The sequence below is a fragment of the Microtus pennsylvanicus genome, chromosome 5, assembly GCF_037038515.1.
Source record: "Microtus pennsylvanicus isolate mMicPen1 chromosome 5, mMicPen1.hap1, whole genome shotgun sequence".
NCBI lineage: Eukaryota > Metazoa > Chordata > Mammalia > Rodentia > Cricetidae > Microtus > Microtus pennsylvanicus.
Genome location: NC_134583.1, coordinates 75,618,627 through 75,639,739, shown reverse-complemented (window position 1 = coordinate 75,639,739; position 21,113 = coordinate 75,618,627). Strand labels below are relative to the sequence as shown.

Genomic DNA, 21,113 nt, shown 5'->3' with positions numbered 1-21,113 from the left:
CATCCCGCCGGTTCCCGGCTAGCCAGCAGCTAACAGCCCAGTCATCCTTTCCAGCCTCAGTCTGGAAAGCTGGACCCCGCCGCCGCGTGTGCTCTTGGCTGCCCGCGCCCAGGCCCCGTGGCCACATCATCCTGAGGCTGGGAAGTGTGCGTTCCCGCGCCGTCGCCGCCACTGAGCCGGGTCTACGCGGGCGGCCCGTACTCGGTGTCCGGGGACATCCTGCATCCAGCCGCCCCTGGGAGTGGGCGGGACCGGGGCGGGCAGGGACCCCGGAGCGGTCTCTAGGACCCGCGGGAGGCCCCTGGCGGGCGGGGTGCGGGGGAGACGCTAATTTGTTCCGTGGTAATGAGAACGGCGACTGCTGGCCGCGGATCCATTGCACAGGCCCGCCCTCAGATCGCTGGTCCCCGGCGCCAACTCGGACAGGCTGCTCATTTATTGCAACGGTCAAGGGCGGCTCGTGCCAGAGTAGCGCGCGCGCGCACGCACACACACGGGGAGGGGAGAAAGTTTTTTTTTGAAAAATGAAAGGCTAGACTCTCAGCTCCGCGGCCGGGGCGCTGCGTGAGGGGGTCTCGGCAGACTCAGGGCAGTAGGACTTCCCCCGGCTCTGCGCCCGCGTGGGATGCTGCAGCGCTGGCTGCTGGGCCCCCGAAGCAGCTGCACGCCAGGCCGGCGACAATGGCAGAGCGCCCGCCGAGGCGCGCGCCCCCCGCCCGCGCTCTCCTGCTGGCCCTGGCCGGGGCCCTGCTGGCGCCCCAGGCGGCCCGAGGTAAGTCACCCGTGCAGGCGGCTGCCCGCGCGTCCTCTTCCCGCCACCTGGACCCCGTCTGGGGTCTCCGCGTGCCACCGCCGCGGGGAGAGAAGACGCACCGGGGCGCATCTGCGGAACCCCCGGCTCGCGTTCTCAGCGCCTCGACACCCGTCCCCTGCCAGGTGCCCTCTCCGGGGGTTGGGGATGTGTGTGCGGAGAAGACACTTGACTTGGGGTCTTGGAACAGCTAGTGTCTGGATGAAATGGCACAGCCTTCCGTCTTGGAGTGACATTTGTTCCTAAGGCTCTTTCAGTGTCTTGACAGTTACACGTGTCGCCTGAGAGGGTGTGCGTAGGGTAGTTTTACTGATCCTGTGGGTTAGCGAGTTCCCCCACCCAGCGTCAGAGTCAACCCCCCACGAGGTTTCCTTTCCACCACCGCCTTGACACAGCTGAGGGACGCACGGAGCCACGCAGGTGATCCCCCTCCTGCCCCGCAAACAAGCACACACAGGTGTGTCCCTGCAGCGGTCTTTACTTTTTTTGTTTTAACTGACTTCCTCTCCCACGTCGTCCCTAACGGATCTCCCGCTTCACACCCTAATTGTCAGTAGCGATCAAACTTTAGCAGAACTCTTCCGTCCCTCTTACTCATCCTTGGTGATAAATAATCGCTTACATCAAGACCTCGTGTAGAGCGAGAACCCACTTCGGAGTTAAACGAAAGTGCATACATTAAAGGCGTTTTTTTACAGACTTGTATTTTCCTGAGTTGAAGCTTCTTAAAGCCCGGGCACCTGTGGAGCCTGTTTGCATAATGAGAACTCACAGCAGGTGCCTTTTTAAAATTCGGGAGCTTCCCTGGTCACCATCGCTGCTGGCTCCCTTCTGCCGCTAGGGGCGCTGTTCACCAATGAATAATTCGCGTTGGCCTCAGACTCAGGTTTCTGTGATTCTATGTAACAGGCATTTGGTTTTCAGCTGCTAGCCCTCCGTCGTTCACTGTTTCCAACACGAAACGTTTTATTTCCCAGTTGTCACTGTTACCCTCCACCTCAGCCTGTCTGCCATAATGTCACCAAATACCAGCTCCCACAAATATAAAGAATATAAATATACAGTTATAGAGACCAACATGGCAAATTGGTGATTAAATTAAACGATTTCACAATCAAGGTGGTATCAGTGAGAAAGACAACACCGAAGACTAGAGAACTCTGGGACCTGCAGATGAAAACCGAAGCCAAAGGTGTTTTTGAGAGAGTTTTGTACAAACTGATTCCTTTGAAGGTTTTACAGCAACTGTACTTTAGAAACATGTAAACTAAGATTCAAAGTATGCCTGAGGTGGGCCTGAACCTTGGCACAAGCTTCACACACATAAACAGAAGTCCGAACACAGCTGATATTTTTTAGAGGCAAATGTTTATTAAATAAAGCTAATAGTGCGGAATTATTGGGGTGGGGGTGTTATTACTTCATGGCTGCAGCTTTGGTAGACAGAGCCCTGCATTGGGATAGAGACAGTTTCAGCAAAGTTTTTAAGGCCAACACACTTTTAGTGGCTTTAAGTATTGTGGTTTAATATTCCAAGTTCACGGCATGTTTACACTTGGAATCTAGGGATCAAATCTCAACCCATGCCCCAAACTGTGTCACGGAAGATGTTTAAGATGCAAACACATGAAACATTTATTCATGTTGGCAGAAGACAAGGATCATTACTTGTTGAGGGCTGAGCATATCCTGAATCTGACTGTAACCTCGTTCATTGCCATGAGCTCCAGCACAGCTCAGCCCAAACAAGTCCAAAACAGAGTCCTGGATCCCAAGTCCTCTACTGGTAGCAATCTTTCCCACTGCAGTGATGTCTGCTGCCTTCTCCTGATGCCTCATGCTGACACATCACCCCTGAGCCTCCCTTTCACAACATAAGCCACCAACTACAAGGGTGTATTGCCCTCTCCCCTGCTCCTTCCATTTCTACACCTTCCCATCCAGCTGCCGTCATCATCCTGCCCTCTGTAGCTTACTTACAGCAGCCACGGCGTCGTAGCCTTGCTGTTCCTCTCGTCCTTACATGGGGTGTTCTCACTGTCACCAATGTTAATACAGTCCGTGGTGGAATAACCTTCTTTTGTACACTGTAAAGATGTGTTTTTTTGGCCAAGTGCCTCTGATTTGTCTAATAAAGAGCTGAATAGCCAATAACTAGGCAGGAAGAGGTTAGGCGGGACTTCCGGGCAGAGAGAAAAGGAGAGGAGGAATAGAGGCAAGGAGGGAGATGCCAGGAGACAAAGAGAAGAAACAGAAGGTGCGTGATGGAAGAGAGACAATGCCACATGATAGGATATAGATGAAAATAAATGGGCTACTTTAAGTTAGAAGAGCTAGTTAAGAACAAGCTTAAGCTATAGGCTGAGTTTTCGTAACCAATAAGAAGTTTCCGTGTCAGTATTGGCGGGACTGAGAAAGACTCATTACAGCAGTCCATCCTGAATCAGATCATGTGAGTTTCCTTTCCTGGGTGAATCTTTCCTTGAACCCTCATGTTACTTTTGTGGTCATGTATGTGTATGAGAGTTGTGTGGGGGGAGGGTACATGTGGGGACAGAAGACAGTCTCCAGTGTCAATCCTCAAGTACCACTCACAGTGTCTCTGACTGGCTGGACTGCATCAAGTAGTGGGACTGGTTGACCAGTAAGCCCTAGGCTCTACCTAAAGCTGCTTTTAGCCATGGAATTACAAGCACACACCATCAAGCTGAACTTTTTGTGTGGATTTTGGCAATTGAACTCATGTTCTCATGGTTGCACAGCAAACAATTTCCCAATTGAGCTATCTCCCCAGTCCCACAAACTGGTTATTCTTTAGAGACATGATTCAGCAATTGCTCCAGGGCTACCCTTACCCAAGAGCCTGGGAAGTTCTCTCATATCCTTCCATATTGCCTCATTTCTTTTCTGAGCACATAGCTTTTTCTTCCTTCCTTTAAAAAAATGTGATGTACATGTTCTAGAAATTTCTGAGAAAGAGTATTTGGATGGTACACATTTAAAAAAATACTTTATGTGTATGGATAATTTGCTTGCATGTATGTTTGCACTATGTGCATGCTTTGTGTCGTGTTCTGTAGAGCCAAGAAGAGGGCACCAGATGCCTTGGAACTGGATTCAACAGCCGTTTGTGAGCTGTGGTGTGGATGCTGGGAACAGAACCTGAGTCTACTGGGAGAGCAGCCAGTGCTCTTAACTACTGAGCCATCTCTCTAGGCCAAGATAGTTCTTTGATAACTTGTGAATGTATGAAGGCTGCTTTTAGTTGCAAATAACAGAAACTATTCTTGAAGCAGGTTGGTTTTTTTGTTTGTTTGTTTTTTGCGTGAAAAGCCACTATGAAATGAACAGTGTAAGAGTGGTTTCACGGGTTTTACAGGCCAGTGCTATAATCAGGGGTACTACGTATTCTTTCTATCTGCCATTCTTAGATGCTGGCTTCTGCATTTACATTCACTTCCTTTTGGTCTCGTGCTGGCTACTGCATTCTAAGCAGCAATTGGGCAAAAAGAGGCGAAAGGTACAGACCTACAATTACCCTCCTCTTTCAGAAAAATAATATTTTTATAAGCCTTTTAGAAGATTCATAGCTCTCATTGGCGGTTTATGATCCAGGATGCTGTCGTGTGCACAGGACTCTGGAAGAGACAATATGCGCAGCTGTGCACACAGGCATGTCTAAAAATTCAGAGTTCTACTAGAAAGCTTGTGTCTACTGTATCCTTCACAAACACACACACGAGTATATGTTTGCATGTATAAAATTATTGCCACACTTGACATACAGATATTTTCTTCCTTCCACAGATATTCGGCTTCTAGACCTTCCTTGTGGAAAATTTTATTTTTTAAAAAAGCAATGAGGCTAAACAATCTAAAGAAGCCGAACACACCTCTTCCCCATAAAGATGATCTTTCTCTCTCCCTCTCTCTCTTTTTCTCTCTCTGTCTCTCTCTCACACATACATGCACACATACATATTCATTAGTGTGTATAAATATGATACAATATATACTTTGTATATACTGTATATGTGTATATGCATACATCTATATATACATGCAAGGGTAATGTCAACATTTTCTTTTTTCTTTGTGTTTTCCATTCCATCCTCGATTACTAGCTTGATAGAGGTCATATGTCCTCGGTATTCAATAAGGAATCTCTTTTTTGTCTCTATACCCGCTACCACTTGAGAACATGAGAAACTTCTAAACATACTCATTTTTCATCTTTTAAATATATTTCTTTTTGCTCTCCTCTCTTCTACCTGTGATTTTCACATTTTGTGTGGCGTGCTTTAGCGGTGTTCTTTCTGACAGTCATGCTGGGAGCTCAGCATGACTGTCGGATTGGGATGTCAGGTTGTGAAGTTCTACTTTGCTTTCTCGCATTATTTCTTCAGTGTTTCGTCTTCTTCCTTATCATCTTCCATTCTACACTTTATTCTATGAGGGGGTGGTTCTGTAATTACCCCCATTCCGTTGAAAGATGTTTACTACCGTCTCATATCCAAGAGTTCTTTCTGCTACTTAAATTGCCTTCGTTTTATGATAATGGCCATGTCTTCTTGCCATGCGTACACGGTTTCTGTTAGCTCTCCGAATACGTTATTGGGTGGTAGGCACTCTTTGTTCACCTCAGGGTCACTGTGAATTTTGAGATGCTTCTTTTCCGCCTTTGGAAGAATCTCTTTCTTCAAACATCTGACTTTCAGCTCACTGTTGCCGTTTAATAATGGGATTCTGAGCTGATTGGATGTTCTATGTGCTTCTACAGATGGATTTATTGATGAGGGAAGGAGGCTACATTTTATTGGGAGACTTCCATACAGTGTTTGTGCTGGCTTAAGTGTTGTTTTCCTTCGGGCCGATCAGTTTTTTGTTTTAAACAAACAAACAAACAAAAAAATCACCCTGTCTTATGCTGGAGGTTTTAGCCTGGCTACAAGGCCTTGTAGTATGACAGAACAGGGTTATGAGGAGAGATATCATGTTCTCATATCACTTTTGTTTCTACTTAATGTTTCTGTTTTTATTTCAGTTCCTCGTGAACCTTCCTCTCCAGGATCAGGCTGCGGTGGGGATGGGAGCACTTGTGAGCCCAGAAATTCTGTGTTGCTGTGTCTCCTGGATACGTTCTTGTGTCCTGGGATTGGGGAGGCAGGCAGCCACCATTCCAGCTTTGCAAAACACTTGAAGTTTCGAATTCTCAGGGCCCCTTCCAGGGCTTTGCATGGCCTTCTTGCCCTTCATCACTTTCATATTCTCCAGGGAGGTCAGGCTCACTTCCTCTCCACCTCCCTTACCTCCTTCCCCTCTTCCTTTCCCTCTGGAAAGGCGCTAGTGACATGCAATAGTTACCTTTCTATTGCTATGGTAAAACAACATGACCAAAGCAATTTATAGAAAAAATGATCTATTGGGGCTTATAGTCCCTCAGGGTTAGAATCTTGCCATAGGATGGCAGAGCAAAGGCACAAAGCATGGTGGCGTGACTAGGAAGCTGGGGGCTCACATCTTGAATGGCAAAAATGAAGCCGAGACAACAAACTAGAAATGGTTGGAGTCTTTAAACTCTCAAATCCCATCCCCAGGAACCTACACCCACCATCAAGGCCACACCTCCCAAGCCTACAGAACAGCTCCATTAACTTGGGGCCAATGCTTTTTCATTCAAACGGCCCAGGACAGGACCCAGACAGTGTATCTTATCCCTAAGTTCTGCCCAGAGCCACTGGTCTCCCAAAGCATGGTGTCTCTTCTTACTTTCGATAGTCTTCATTTCTTACGGTTATTGTTGTTGCTAGGATAACCAAAGCTTTACGGTGGTTTCCAGAGAGACATGGGGCAGCATTGGGCCTCTGCCTTGCCCAGCTAGGAGCCAGCCACGCCTCTGCTCCCACAGTTGCCATTCCCTTCCTCCCACCATCGCTTGGCTCCTTCCCTCCCTTCCTTGTGGAAACAAACATTAAATCCATTTTAACATGTTTTAAAACTTTCTTTTCAAAAAAAAAAATCTACGAAAACTCAAAGTCAACGTATACCTAATTAGACAAATGCCGCAGCTGTGGAAATTGCACGCAAAAATATTTTCAAGCACGGAAGCGCAGTCATTTAAAGAAGTTAAGTAGATTTCTTCCTGCCCTAGATGGTGCTGTAATGAGCTCATAACAGTTGCAAAAAAAAAAAAATGTTTTTTGTATCAGAGTGTATTCTAGGAGCCTTTTAAAGCAGTGCTGTTTTCACCATGTCGCTTATTTCCAAAGATAGGTTTGAGAAGTGTTTCTGAGTTTGGAGGCACATGGCTAGCCCCACAACCCTCAGCCTGCACCGCACAGGCCCCGCAACCCTCAGCCTGCACCGCACATGGCTAGCCCCGCAACCCTCAGCCTGCACCGCACAGGCCCCGCAACCCTCAGCCTGCTCCGCAAGGCCCCGCAACCCTCAGCCTGCACCGCACAGGCCCCGCAACCCTCAGCCTGCACCGCACAGGCCCCGCAACCCTCAGCCTGCACCGCACATGGCTCCACAACCCTCAGCCTGCTCCGCACAGGCCCCGCAACCCTCAGCCTGCTCCGCACAGGCCCCGCAACCCTCAGCCTGCACCACACAGGCCCCGCAACCCTCAGCTTGCTCCGCACAGGCCCCGCAACCCTAAGCCTGCACCGCACAGGCCCCGCAACCCTCAGCCTGCACCACACAGGCCCCGCAACCCTAAGCCTGCACCGCACATGGCCCCGCAACCCTAAGCCTGCACCACATACAGCAGGGCTAAACAGCTCAGGATATCTGGACTGAGAAGTGAGGTGAACACAGTCTTGGTAGAAGGTTTGCATTCCGCATAGCTGCTTCATTCTGTATGTTCAATGAGTAGTACAAAACCCAGAGTTTTTTATAGCAGCATGGAGATACCAAAAACCACTGAGGGCACCTGAGCCAGGCACCATGCCAAAATCTCATGCAGCACTAGGGAGAGAATTCTGCAGCTTGTCCTGTTCCTGCCCTCTTCCCATAGCAGTGGACACCGAAGGCCACAGATGCAAGCCCATCTCTACGCTATCTCATGGGGAAAAGTAGGCCATACCCCAGCCACAGTAAACATCCTGTAATCTGTGTACTCTATCTTTGGCATAATACAATGCTCATGGCAGGGAGATTGGAAATCCGTCTGATTCTCAATAGAATTGGTAATGCTGATCAGAGATGCTGCTTCCCAATTCAAATGTGCGCTCGAGCCCTGTGCTTTCCGACAGACCGCTGTTTCAACCTTCCTACTTCCTGCAAGTCATTTCTCATCCTGTTTCCTTGGACTTTATTTAATGCCCAATATACCTTGCCTTCAGTTGACAGATGAGGAGGAGAAGCTAAATAATTCAGCCTCATATTGATATTTTTTATCCTTTAAGCTTTTATGTCATCCCAAGGTTATACATTAAGAGCCCAGCTTCCTGGCAACTGTTTTAAAAATTGGGCAGCCTCCTTGGGTACCTGGACCTTTGGCTTGCTTCCTGCTGAGGCTTTGACCTCCGTTGCCTTTTAGATGGCCCTCTACAGAGGCTGGTGTCCCTGAGCAGAGTATGCTAAGCACCATTCAGCATTCAAACCCAAAACATCCTTATGTCATTTGGCAGTCAAGGCCAGAGAGGATTTAAACATATTCTCTCTCTCTCTCTCTCTCTCTCTCTCTCTCTCTCTCTCTCTCTCTCTCTCTCTCTCTCACACACACACACACACACACACACACATCTCTCTCTCTCTCTCTCTCTCTCTCTCTCTCTCTCTCTCTCTGTCTCTCTGTGTGTGTGTGTGTGTGTGTGTGTGTGTATGTATGTGTGTGTGGCGGGGGGCATCTGTCTAAGCTCACTTGAGCTCGGATGTGATCTGAGAACCTGCTTTTACTTGTTTGGTTTGTTTTGAATCCTCCATATCCAGGTAATAATATTGGAGCTTGCATTGGGATTTTGAATTGTCTCATGATATATTCTTTTATAAGTAAATGCCTTAGAACTTGAATCTGTGTCTTCATGTAGAGCGTGCAGGGGACATACAGAGGAATGCAGATGCCTTTGGAGGCCAGACGAGGGTGTCAGATCCCATGGAGCTGTAGTTACAGGCCACGTGAGCTGCCCAATGTGTGCTGGGAAATGAACTCCGGTCTTCTGCTTTGAAGCACTGAACCATCTCTCCAGCCAGTCTGTGGTTTAAAGGGTCATGGAGCAGGCATACCTCTAAGATATATATTGCTGGTTCCTTTCCTTGACATTGTGACAAAATGCTTGACAAAAGCAACTTGAAAGGAAGGGGCTCGTTCAGCTCATGGATCCAAGAGACTTGGGGTATAGAAACACCAGACCATAAGCGAAGCAGTGGTGGCACATGCCTTTAATCCATCACTTGGGAGGCATAGGCAAGTAAATCTCTAAGTTTGAAGCTAGCCTGGTCTACAGAGTAAGTTCCATGACAACCAGGGCTATGCAGAGAAACCCTGTCTCATATATATGTATACACACACACACACACACACACACACACACACACACACACACATAATCAAATCTTAGTGAATCATGAGAAAAAGAACTAGGTTGACCTTTGACCCTTGAGGCCTGTCCCCCAGCCCTGTGTTTGCCAGTTAGGACCCATCTCAGAGGCTCTGTACTTCTGCAGACTGCTGGAGCCTACATCTTCAAACACATGAACTCCGACCCTGCCTATAGGTGCGGGAGAGTTTCACATTCAAAAGATAGCATCACGTAAACATTTCAAAAGAAAGCAATTTTTCAGTCAATTTCAATATAATTTAGTATAGTGAGAAAAAGATGATTGAGAAAGAACTTAACGTGGAGCAGAGGACCCATTGTAAGTAACACATCTGTATTCTTACTCACTGGATTGTATTACACATGATTCAGAATATCAAAACCTTAGAGGTCTAAAATGTTAAAAGACATGTGTGTGCCCCATGCCCGCTTCCCACCCAGTCACCCTTCTTCCTTGCTGAGTAGTTGGTGGGTCTTGAATATGCATTCCTCCAATCAGTCCCTGATGTGGATTTTGTATCTGAATGTTAGACTAATGGTTCCTTACTGCACATGACATTCGCAGCCTTTGGGGTTCTGTTTTGTTTTTAAGCATCGGTGTATTTTCAAACTTCATTCATGCTGGCATTTGGACTTGGCTCACTCTTTCTAATTGAACTGTAAATTCAGGCTGTAAACTCTGCTCTCCTCTGTTGACAAATACCTGTTTTCTCCAGCCTTTGACATCACCGTGGTGGATCCTCCTCCTGTCTTCTTTCTGTAGAAGCCTGAGCTCTAGGGGACCTATTATGAATGAATTGCTGAGTTGTACAGTACGTTCATTTTCCACTTTAATATACTTTGTTAAATTGCTTTTCAAATTGGCTTCACAAAGGGAAAAAAATTCCTGCTTGGAGAGTTTTGATTACACAAAATTAGGCGTATTTGCTAGTTTCTAGCTTTTACATTTTGACAAGCTAGATGTGATATATTTTCATCTTTGAATTGACATTTTCATGACTATAAGATAGTCTCAGACTAGTTTTGTTTAGACATTTTCTCTGACTAGTTTATTGTTATTTATCTCTTATTCAGTTTTCCATATTCTTTATTTTTCTTCATTCATGTTACATAGCAAGTAAGGTTACAGAAAATTTAAGAAATGGACTGAAAACAGAATAAAATGAAAAATTATGCACAATTCTTGTACCCCCCCAAAAGACAATCACTGTTCCAGCATTTTATGTGTTTTTATTATAGAACTGAGAATTGGAGTCATATTGTAGATATTATGTTGTAGCTTGCTTGCTTCCTTGCTTGTTTCCTTCCTTCCTTTCTTCCTTCCTCCATTCTTTCTTTCCTCCTTCCCTCCCTTCCTTTCTTTCTTCATTCCTCCCTCCCTCCCTTCCTTTCTTCCTCCATTCTTTCCTTCCTCCTTCCCTCCCTTCCTTTCTTTCTTCATTCCTCCCTCCCTTCCTTTCTTCCTCCATTCTTTCCTTCCTCCTTCCCTCCCTTCCTTTCTTTTTTCATTCCTCCCTCCCTCCCTTCCTTCCTTTCTTCCTTCCTTCATTTGGGGGGATGGGGAGGGACAATTAGTGAGTGGTTACTACCAGGAGTATGGGTCACTTACAAGAGCAGGAATAACTCAGAACAGCAGCCACATCACTGAAAAAGCCCACCCACCCCACCAGTGGAGAGTCACAGCCCCAGACCTGCAGCTTAACAGTTCCCCCAATCTCTTCTTAGAGCTAAATTTCCTTTCCGGGGTCCAGCTCTCTTGGCCACAGGCACCTTTCCTAGTTGTCTACTCCTGCTCCAAAGCTGGGGAGGGACCTCTGAGAACCTTTTAGTTTCTACTTTCTCAGACCTGTGACCTTTTGTTTACTTCTTGAGTCTCAGGAGCCTAGTCCCTCTTAGCGGGAACATTTCAATTGGGAGGATGTTGCTGTGCAACACTCTGCCCCTTCTCCAGCACTTAGCATCCTTTAGTTTCTTTCTCTTTTTGAAATCGTATTATTATTAATTCTTTGAGCATCTCATACAATGTTTTGACCATAGTCGCCTCCCTCTCCCAGTTCCTCCCAGATCCCCTTCTACCTACCCAACTTTGAGCACTCTTCCTCCTCCTCTTCAGCTCAGAAAGTCCAATTTGCGTTACCTAACTACGTAGAGTTGTAGGGCATGCCCTGGTCAACCTACCGGGAATCTTAACATTTGTTCTGATGCCTTCTGCATATGTTCCCTGAGCCTTGGAGGGGGTGATATAGATGTCTATCTATGGCTACGTATTGGGTAACCATGCCACAGCGACGATCACTTGGCCTCAAGAAGATCGCCAGTGGTTCTGAGTATGCTAGACACTGCTAAAAAGAAGTTTCTTTTTAAGACTGGTTGAGGTTGATAATGACAGTAATCTGTCTTTGATGGAATCCGGGAAAATCAATCATTTATCTGTGGCATGTGTGTGTGTGTGTGTACGTGTACGCTTGTGCTTTTATAGCACGATTAATAAAAACCCAAAGATAGATATTGGGGTTCAACCTGAAGGTCAGAAAAGCAAAACAGCCAGCCACTGACTCTACCTCTGTCTCAATCTGAGTTGGCGATCCTGCCTCTAGGAATCTCAGACTGAGACTGTCTGAGGGCTGTCTCCTCCCATTTTATATTCCTCTCTAGGGCTGGGATTAAAGGCGTGCACCACCACTGCCTGTTTTATGTAGCAAAGTGGTGTGGCTACTGGGATTAAAGGTGTGTGTCACCACTGCCTGGTCTGTGGGGCTGTTTTACTCTCTGATCATCAGGCAAGCTTGATTGATTAAAATACAAATGAAATATCACCACACGTGCTCATGTGCTGATATGCATGGATGTGCACGTGATAGCCCGAGGTCAATGTCAGGTATCTTTCTCAATTGTTCTCTACCAAAGTTAAGTGTGTGTGTGTGTGTGTGTGTGTGTGTGTGTGTGTGTGTGTGCACGTGTGCGCGCGTGTGCGTGTGTGTGTGCGCGCGTGTGCGTGTGTGTGCGCGCGCATGTGCGCGCATCTTGCCTGCATATGTCTGTGCACCATTTGCATGCCCAGAGACCAGAAGAGAGCATCGGATGCCCTGGGTCTGGAGCTACAGATGGTTGTGAACCACTCTGTCAGAGCTGGGAATCTAACCGGGTCCTCTAGACGAGCAGACATTACTCTGTTTATGTATGTGTGTGTGATGTGTTGAAGGTTCATGTATGCTGTGATACACATATGGAGGTCAAAGGGCAATTTTCCGGAGCCAGTTCTCTCTTTCCACTGTGGGGTCAGAGGGTCAAACTCAGGTTGTCAGGCTTACAGAGCTAAGGTTTACCTGTTGAGCCATCACGCTGGTCTTCTTGGTGATTTTCTTTAAGTTTAATTTTTTTGAATGTTTCCTTCTTTTCTGAACTCAAAAGGAGATTTTTAAAGATAATTTCTACCAAATGTTAACTTTTACTATTGACTTATAACTTAAATATATTTTCTATTTGTTGTATGAAATCAGTATTTTCGTGCACATCTAAGTAAGCCACAATCACAGTTAGAGGTAGTGAATCTGCTTCCTATTCTGGTCGACACAGGAGGTCTGAGATCTTCCTTCCACAGTCTCCAGGGAGGTCTTAAGTGCTCAGGTTGGCCATATGGCCTGTTGCTTGGACCAAGTTCCTGAAAGAGGGATTTAAGGAGGAGATGTTCAGAAGAACAGAGATCCCACGTTGAGGTCTGCTAGCTAGGGCTCACCCTGAAAATACCACATCACAGGAAACCCTTCAGGGCAGGGAGAACAGAAATGACTGGAACCCCAAACCTCAAACAAAATAAAATTTTTTCTATGTACTTGAGAATGTCATACACATATACAATAAAATACCACCATAGACCCCCCATTTTCTCCTCCAACTCCCCCCCAGCACATCCTCCTCCCAACTTGATGTCTCTTTTTTTCTCTTGCTAACCCACTAAGTCCAGTTGGTACTGCCCAGTTTTGCATGGGTGTGGGACCATCCACTGGAGCGTGGGAAGCCTACCAGTGGCCACATCCTTGAAAAAGATTTACCCTCAATCTTCCAGAAGCTACCAAGTGCCAGTAGCTCCTCAGTCAGAGGTGGGACCTGGGGATCTTCCACCCATCTGCTCTGGAACTTTGCCTGACTTGTTCTTGTACAGGTCACCATGGCTACTGTGAGCCAATGACTATAATAGCTGTGTTGGGTTCAGAGGGCAGCGTTTCCCCTGCCTCCTCCCCATCCTCTGGCTCTTCCGTTCTTTCTGCTTCCTCTTCCATTCAGACAAATTTAATAATCTCTTTCTTCTTTGGTCACTGCTCTTAGTGTTGTCTACGAGGATGCCATGAGATGATGTATCCCTGCCCATACTAAACTCTTAGAAGACTTCATCTCTCCCATTCTTCCTTTCTTTCAAAGCATCTTGATTGTTTATGAAGTTTTAGGGTTTTGTATGACTATGAGGATCTTCCTAGAGGGTTTGCATAATGTCCCATGCTGAGAGCTCAGTTAATTTGGCAGAGAATGAGCATTCTCATGACCTCAAGGCTGCTGTCATAGACACAGGCATTTCTAGTTACTCGTTCTGTATAATGATATTCAGAATACTTTGGATATCTTTCTCCCAGAGTGCCTTGCATAGCTCTGCAAGAGCTCTGTCTAGATGCCCCAAGCACTTTAGCTGTCGTGGCTTTAGATCTTTAACTTTTGTTTGGGTTTCTTTAGAGATTTATTTTTAAGGTTTTTTTTTAATTGTTTGTTTATGCGTCTGTGAAAGTGTCTGCCACATGAGTGCAGGGTACACACAGAGGGCGGAAGAGGCCATTGGATCTATGGAGCAGGAGTTGTGATCTGCGTGATGCAGGTGCTGGAAACTCAACTTCCATCTTCTGGGACCACTATTACATTCTGAGCCATCTCTCTAACTTCTAGATCTTTAGTATGGGGGAAAAAAACTACACAGAAGTAGATATCTAGTAATATCCTTATGTCTGTTACTCGGCTTCTACAGGGGCCAGCTCAGGCTATTCTTGTTTTACATATGGATACGCTTCTTTTAACTTATTGTTGGGGTATTGATTTTGAACTCAGTGGTCTTACATATTTAACGCTAATAGAATGTGTATTTGTTCAGTAGAAATTCTGTGAGAATTATCACAATTTGTCATGTTATGCTCCTCCTCAGCACCACCACTGCCGGCTAAGAAACTGGCAGCACACCTGCACTGTGTTCTCTCTCTCTCTCTCTCTCTCTCTCTCTCTCTCTCTCTCTCTCTCTCTCTCTCTCTCTCTCTCTTCTGTGTGTGTGTGTGTCAGTGAGAATAACTCTAGTTCTTGCCCTTTTATATGTCTTTTTTTCTTCTTTCTAACCTCCCACTGTTTGGCTAAAAGACTATTTACAGCTTCTGGGCCTGTGAATTTCGAGGCTCTAAGCTCCATTCTGTTTACACACTTGGACAAGTACTGTTTGGATTTTCACATTTGCATGTCACTAGTGGAGTCTGGAGAGAAGCTTTGCCTCCTCTCAGCCACACGGGCTAAGCATGGCTTGACGCTTCCCACTATGCTTCTGAGTTTTCATTAGTACTGGTGTTTGGTGGGTCAGTTATGCACTTTTGAAATGTATTGTTTGTTGCAATTGACCATCATTGTTAACATAGGATTTGGAATCTTTTAGGACAGAGGTTCTCAGCCTGTGAGTTGCCACCAGGGGTCACACATCAGACCTCCTGCATATCAGATATTTACATTACGATTTCTAACAGTAGTAAAATGGCAGTTATGGGGTAGCAACCAAAATAATTTTATGGTTGGGTGGTCACCACAACACGAGGAGCTATATTAAAGGGTTGTAGCATTAGGAAGATTGAGAACCACTGCTCTAGGAAAACCACCTATGAGAGAGGGTGTTTCCAGAGAGGGTTAACTGGAGAGAAAAGACCCACTGAAGCAAATGGATGGTACCATTCCACAGGCTAGAGACCATGGTTGAATAGAAGGGAGAAAAGCAGAAAGCCAACTGAGTGCCAGGATTCACCCCTCTGCTTCCTGAGATGTGAGCGGCATCGGCTGCATGTTCTCATAACCTCAGGCTGTTACTACCAATGTGCCTTCTCTGACATGACAAACTGGATCTTCAAACTGTGAGGCAAAATAGCCACCCCTCTCCTAAGTCGCCTTTGTCAGGCGTTTGTCATAGCAACAAGAGTAACCAATGCATTCATCAAACATTGTTGGGGTGGGGGAGCCGTAGAGGTGCCACAGTCCTTAAGGGCACACACTGTTCAGGCAGAAGACCCAGGATCAATTCCCAGAACATATGTCGGGCAGCTCACATCCACTGAGGACTCCAATTCTAGGTCATCTGATGTCCTCTCCTGGCCTTCAAAGGTACTTGCATGTAGTGTGTAAACACATTCAGTCACACACACACACACACACACACACACACACACACACACACAAGTATTTAAAGTAACAACAATGCAATGGGACCATACAGGCCTCTGGTCTGGCCTCGTCAGCCTAGGTGTAGTCTGGCTTATCCATTACAGTCAAGTCCCCATCCACATCCTACCTGCAGACCTCCCTGCTGCTGGGCTCAGCTCACTCCTTGTTAAAGGTGGCTTCCACCCAAGGTTTCTGATAAACAAACTAGGTTTGCTGTCCACAAAGATGCCTATTTTAGCTCTTTCATGGGTTTGGCTCTGTGTAGAATTCTAGGTGGGCAGCCATTTCCCTTGAGCAGATAGAGACCCCCTGGTATAGCCCAGCCTTCCGCAAGACGGTTAAGCTCTCTTTTGGATAATAGTATTCTGTTGTACCCAAATCTGTCTTTTTCTCTAGATAAAGTGGTTCTTCATTGTTGTCCATGTGTTTATATATGTGTGTACCCATTTCTGTGGTGTTATTGCCATTTAATATGAATATATTTTTGTGTATGTCTGAAATGGATTCACTTTATCATGTATGGCCTTATGTCAGCACCATCCCACCCCCTTTTTTCCTCTTCCTCCTCTTCCCATTCTCTTCCTCTTTTTCCCTCTGCCCCTGTCCCTCCTCCTTTATCTTTCTGTGCTAGTGGGAATTGAATCTAGGGCCTTCAACATACTCACAAATACAACGCTTAACCACACCCCAAGTCATCTTTGTTTTATGGCAAATTCTGAGAGCAAGTCTTATTAAGTGGTTCAACCTGGCCCTGGCAGGTATTGAACTTGTGACTGCACCCCCACCCACCATCCACCACCCCTGCTTCAACTGCCCAGGTAATCGGATGAAGATCTATATACACCAGACCTGAGTTTCCTGCAGTTCTTGAATTCAGTCTTGAATTCAGAATGAAGATGATTAACCATTGCCCCTTTCCTTTATGACCTCCTTTGAGACTCTTCCTTGCCATTGGGCCTCGTTAGTCAGTGACCTGTTCATAGCTTCTGCTTATGCCTTAATCTTTCCTCGCCTCCTTTTTCAGGTAATGTCTCCAAGACTAAATTTCATCTTACCAATTCCCCTTTCAGCTGCGCCTAAGTTGCCATTTAAGCTATCCATTGACTCACCTTACAATTTCCCCCTTGTCTGTAAATGCTCACTTGTGAAGGCTTTATTTTGTTCTTTAGACTTGCTAGGTATGTTTTAAAGTGATGTCTTTAGTTACCATTCATTGTAGTTGCCTTTAATTTGTTCTTGTCTTTGGGTATACTATATTGTCCTCCCTTGTACATTGTTCCATTATCTTAAGAGCTTAAGGTGAAAAAAATTATTTTTCTTTATTATAATGGATCATCTCTTCCAGAACCTTCTGCTTCCCTTTTCCCAGCTGCCTCCTCCATGGGAGCTCTGTGCTCTCGGGGCCAAGGTATTAATTCAGGAACGCTCCTATAGAGCGTAGTTTGTTCCTGCTGACAGGTGCTTGGGAGTCCACTTGTCTGTGCCCATCCTTGTAGACCATTCTCCAGCTCAGAACATTTTCACCACACGTTTATTGTAATCTTACTCTCCGCACCAACACGGCAAAGACTTGAATTTCTGAGTCCCTAGTGTAAGCAAGGGGCACGGTGAAACCACAGAACCAGACCACTCTGTGGGTAGAGGAAAAGGTTTACTGGGGGGATCAAACTGCCGTTGCTGTCTCTCAGGGGCAAAAACTGAGAAAACCTTGCCAGTTTTAAGGGAGGGCCTGTGAGACAGAACAGCTTGGGGATTAGAGTAGCGAGAGGCAGGGTGCAGGCCAGAACAGCCTGGGAGCTAGTGTGGGGGACTTTGAACTATCACAGGCTTGTTTGTGTTGATCAGAAACTAGACGTTCATGGCAGGAGGTAGCTGGCTAGAGGGTGTGAATAAGGGTAGTAACCCTGATCTAACAAACAGACGCCTGCTTCGGAAGATCTCCAAGGCAATGCTGACTTTAGGTAGCAATCCATCTAGTTACCTGCACAGAGTGCAACCTGAGCTGAGCCCAGACTGTCACTCAGGACATTGTCAGGAGCGGTGGTATTTTTGGAGCCTGCTTTGGACCTAACATCTAATAATGATCAGATTTGGGGGTGAAAATAACTGACTTGAGAGATGGCAGGTTTCCTGAGAAACTCACAGTGTTTATTTGTAGCCCTGATAACTTGGGAAGGGTGGTCCTAAAAGGATCTGTTCAGATTTTTTTTTTTAATGGGGGAGATTGTGGTACCTGGGATGGGAACCAGGGCCTCATATGCTAGGCAAACATGTACCCTGTGATAGACCCCTAGCCCAGGCCCTGATTTTATTCAAGGGACTTAGCTCTCATTCTATATGTTCAAGTCAGTAAGCCCCTGGAGTTAGGCCAAGAATCCACTGTTCCTCCTGGCTTCCGAGGTGTCAGAGTGTCAGAATGTCTTTGCTGGGAATTCCTTTAATTTCCCCCTAATTACCTTCCCTTTCTTTTAAGGTCAGTTATACGGGTCCTCCAATGTGGGCATCACACTTAGCACTTGTGAAGTGGCGATTTCTCTGTGGAGTCATCCTGTTTTCAGAGCCACAAGGCCCCATGTGCATCCACACATTTCCTTCCTGCATACTGCGATCCAAGAGTTGGGCTAGGAGCTAGGGGATACGGTGGTGTGCAAACCAGACGCAGGCTCTCACCTCGCGGCATGCAGCGTGCTCGGATCCTAGGGATGTGCTGAAAAGAAACTGAACCCACTCCAGGGGCACGGGGGCTCGGCTTCCAGCCCTCAGGATCCTCATCCGAGAATCAGGCAGCTGCTCTCCTGCTGGCAGGTCAGTCTTTGCCTTGGCAGCTGCAGGGGTGGATGTGCTAATGAGGGGGGCCAAGCTAAGCTTCGGGTGAGGCCATCAGCTGTTCCCATCTTCCTCTGGCAGAGGCAAAATGAGAACAGCTGGGGAGCCAGGCAGACACGCACTCCGGAAGTTGCCTCCCAGCCAGCGGAGGTGTCAACAGAATTCCTCTTGCCTGTACCTTCTGGGAGCACACACTAGAATTTTCCATGCTTACTGGTTTTGATAAGGGGCCGGTTGCATGATGGAGCAAGTTGACGGCAGACACACACCTGAATATCTTTGCAACTTTAGGAACGGATTCTGTGATTCCATAAAAATGTATTTCTCCACTAGTTTATCTGGGGGGTGGGGCGGGAAGCAGTTGCCCAAATGACACCAAAATCTGATGGCTCATTAACTTAATTCCACAGCCTTTGCCATTTCTTCACAGGGAGTTCACATTCCGTGAGCACACTAATTGACGGGAACTTCATGTCTCTCACATCTTCCCTGCCGGTTTGAACTCACAAATTCCACGATCCACCCGCCTGTTTCTCAACTCTGCTCGCCTTTAGAATGAGCTTTTCATTTTACTCTCTCCTCAGCATAGCTGGGGGCTAAGCCATTGGTTACAGAGGGTCAAATATGACAGCAGTTTGCTAGGAGGGTGGGCGGAGGCCTAGGATGAGAAATAGTTGACACACCAAGCTAAGACTATAGAAGTCAGACATAGATGACCCTTCCCAAAAAGATACCTGCATCTCCCAGGAATATCAATAAAATAAGGACCTGTCTTTCTCTCACCTCCCTCCTCTGGGGTCACAGCTGGATAGAGGTAGCAAGTCAAGGGTGCTGGGAATTCTCCCACCATAGTTATGAAAATGACAGGTGGCCCGGATCACAAGCCAAAATCTGGACTAAGAGAAGAGACCTCTTTAGAACTGTGTGACCCCTAGGAACCTAGCAAATCTTTTACCTTAGATTCTTTGCCACTAAGGAATGAAGTGTGGTCACCTGCCTGGGCTGTGGCAAGGACTGAGTTAGGAAATGCAGGCATTTGGTGGAGATTGTTCTGGGAGGAGCAGGTACCACCAGTCACTCAGTGGCATAAGTTACCCTCCAGACTTTAGAAGGTACACGTTCTAGGTTCTGTGAGCTACCCATCTTTTCCTGATCCTGACGGATGGTCATCAGAGTTGTTCCCAAAGTACAACATGGAGGTATTAAAGTTCAAGGGTGTTTTCCTTGCCTTTTATTTTTGATCTTATGTTCCAGTCTCTGGGTTTAGGATTAAGGGCATCTCTCTGCAACCCAGGAATATAGTGTCAGTTCATCATGGTCTCTCCACATAGCCCCAACTGTCATAGAACTTACTATGTAGACCAGGCTGGCCTCAAACACACAGACATTTGCCTGCCTCTACTTCCTGAGCGCCAGGATTTTTTTTTTAATTAATTTATTTGTTTAAGGATTTCTGCCTCCTCCCTGCCACCGCCTCCCATTTCCCTCCCCCTCCCTCGGTCAAGTCCCCCTCCCTCATCAGCTCGAAGAGCAATCAGGGTTCCCTGACCTGTGGGAAGTCCAAGGACTCCATCCAGGTCTAGTAAGGTGAGCATACAAACTGCCCAGGCTCCCCCAAAGCCAGTACGTGCAGTAGGATCAAAAACCCACTGCCATTGTTCTTGAGTTCTCAGTAGTCCTCATTGTCCGCTATATTAAAGGTGCGTGTCACCAAGCCCTACTCTTTTTCATCTTGTTGCCCTACAGCAGGAAGTCTAAAGATTCGTTTCCTCCTTTGCCACCATGGGGATATAAGGTCTACACAAAAGGAATACCGAGAGAGGGAGAATCATGGATTTTCCAAGCCTCGAGCTCCCCATGGACCCTTGGGAAGGGACTCTGAGGGGAGGACTAGGAGAAGAATGGGGAGGTACACAGACTTTTAAGGCTCATCAAGGTTTTGCGTAGGTGTTGATATGTTACTGTTGAGAGAAGAATCTTCCACACTTTTCTGAATGAAGCTTAGCACATAGGCTCCTGGCTCTCCTGCCAACTACCAGTCAGAGCACACGACACCGCTACTGTGGCCCATTCAAAGATGCAGCTTTGCTGTTCAGACGGCTACAGATTAAATAATAATTAAAAAAACATTCTAGAATTTAAAGAAAATATTCATCTCCAAGACCAAGCGTTGGTGTTTCTTTCCCATCCAGAAGAGCAGTTAAGTGCAGTATAGTCCACTGTTGCTGGGGTGCTTTTGGTCTGGACCGTCTTCCATCAGTTCCAGCCTCCTTTGTCACAAGTGGCTCTTCAAATACATCTACTCAGTCTTAGGCCGGCACATCTGATCCCACCCCAGGGCTCCTTTTTAGAAACTACACTAAAGATTCTGTACCTACCGGGCAACATTTTCTAGAGTTGATTGCCTTTACCTCACAGAAGAGAATTGAAGTTTTGCTTGTGTGATTGCAGTGAGGCAGTCCTGCATGGAGAGCTTGACGCAC

At 46.5% G+C, this 21,113-nt stretch overlaps 1 protein-coding gene across 1 annotated transcript in view; it reads left to right on the top strand.

Annotated features, from left to right (window-relative positions):
* The first annotated feature begins 380 nt into the window (after window positions 1-380).
* The window catches only part of Adam12 (ADAM metallopeptidase domain 12), a 306,281-nt gene continuing 285,548 nt past the window's right edge, over window positions 381-21,113 (top strand). Inside the window, exon 1 of the mRNA XM_075972576.1 lies at window positions 381-772. Coding sequence (XP_075828691.1) covers window positions 682-772 — 91 coding nt within the window. The 5' untranslated portion in view covers window positions 381-681. The remainder of the gene's footprint in view (window positions 773-21,113) is intronic.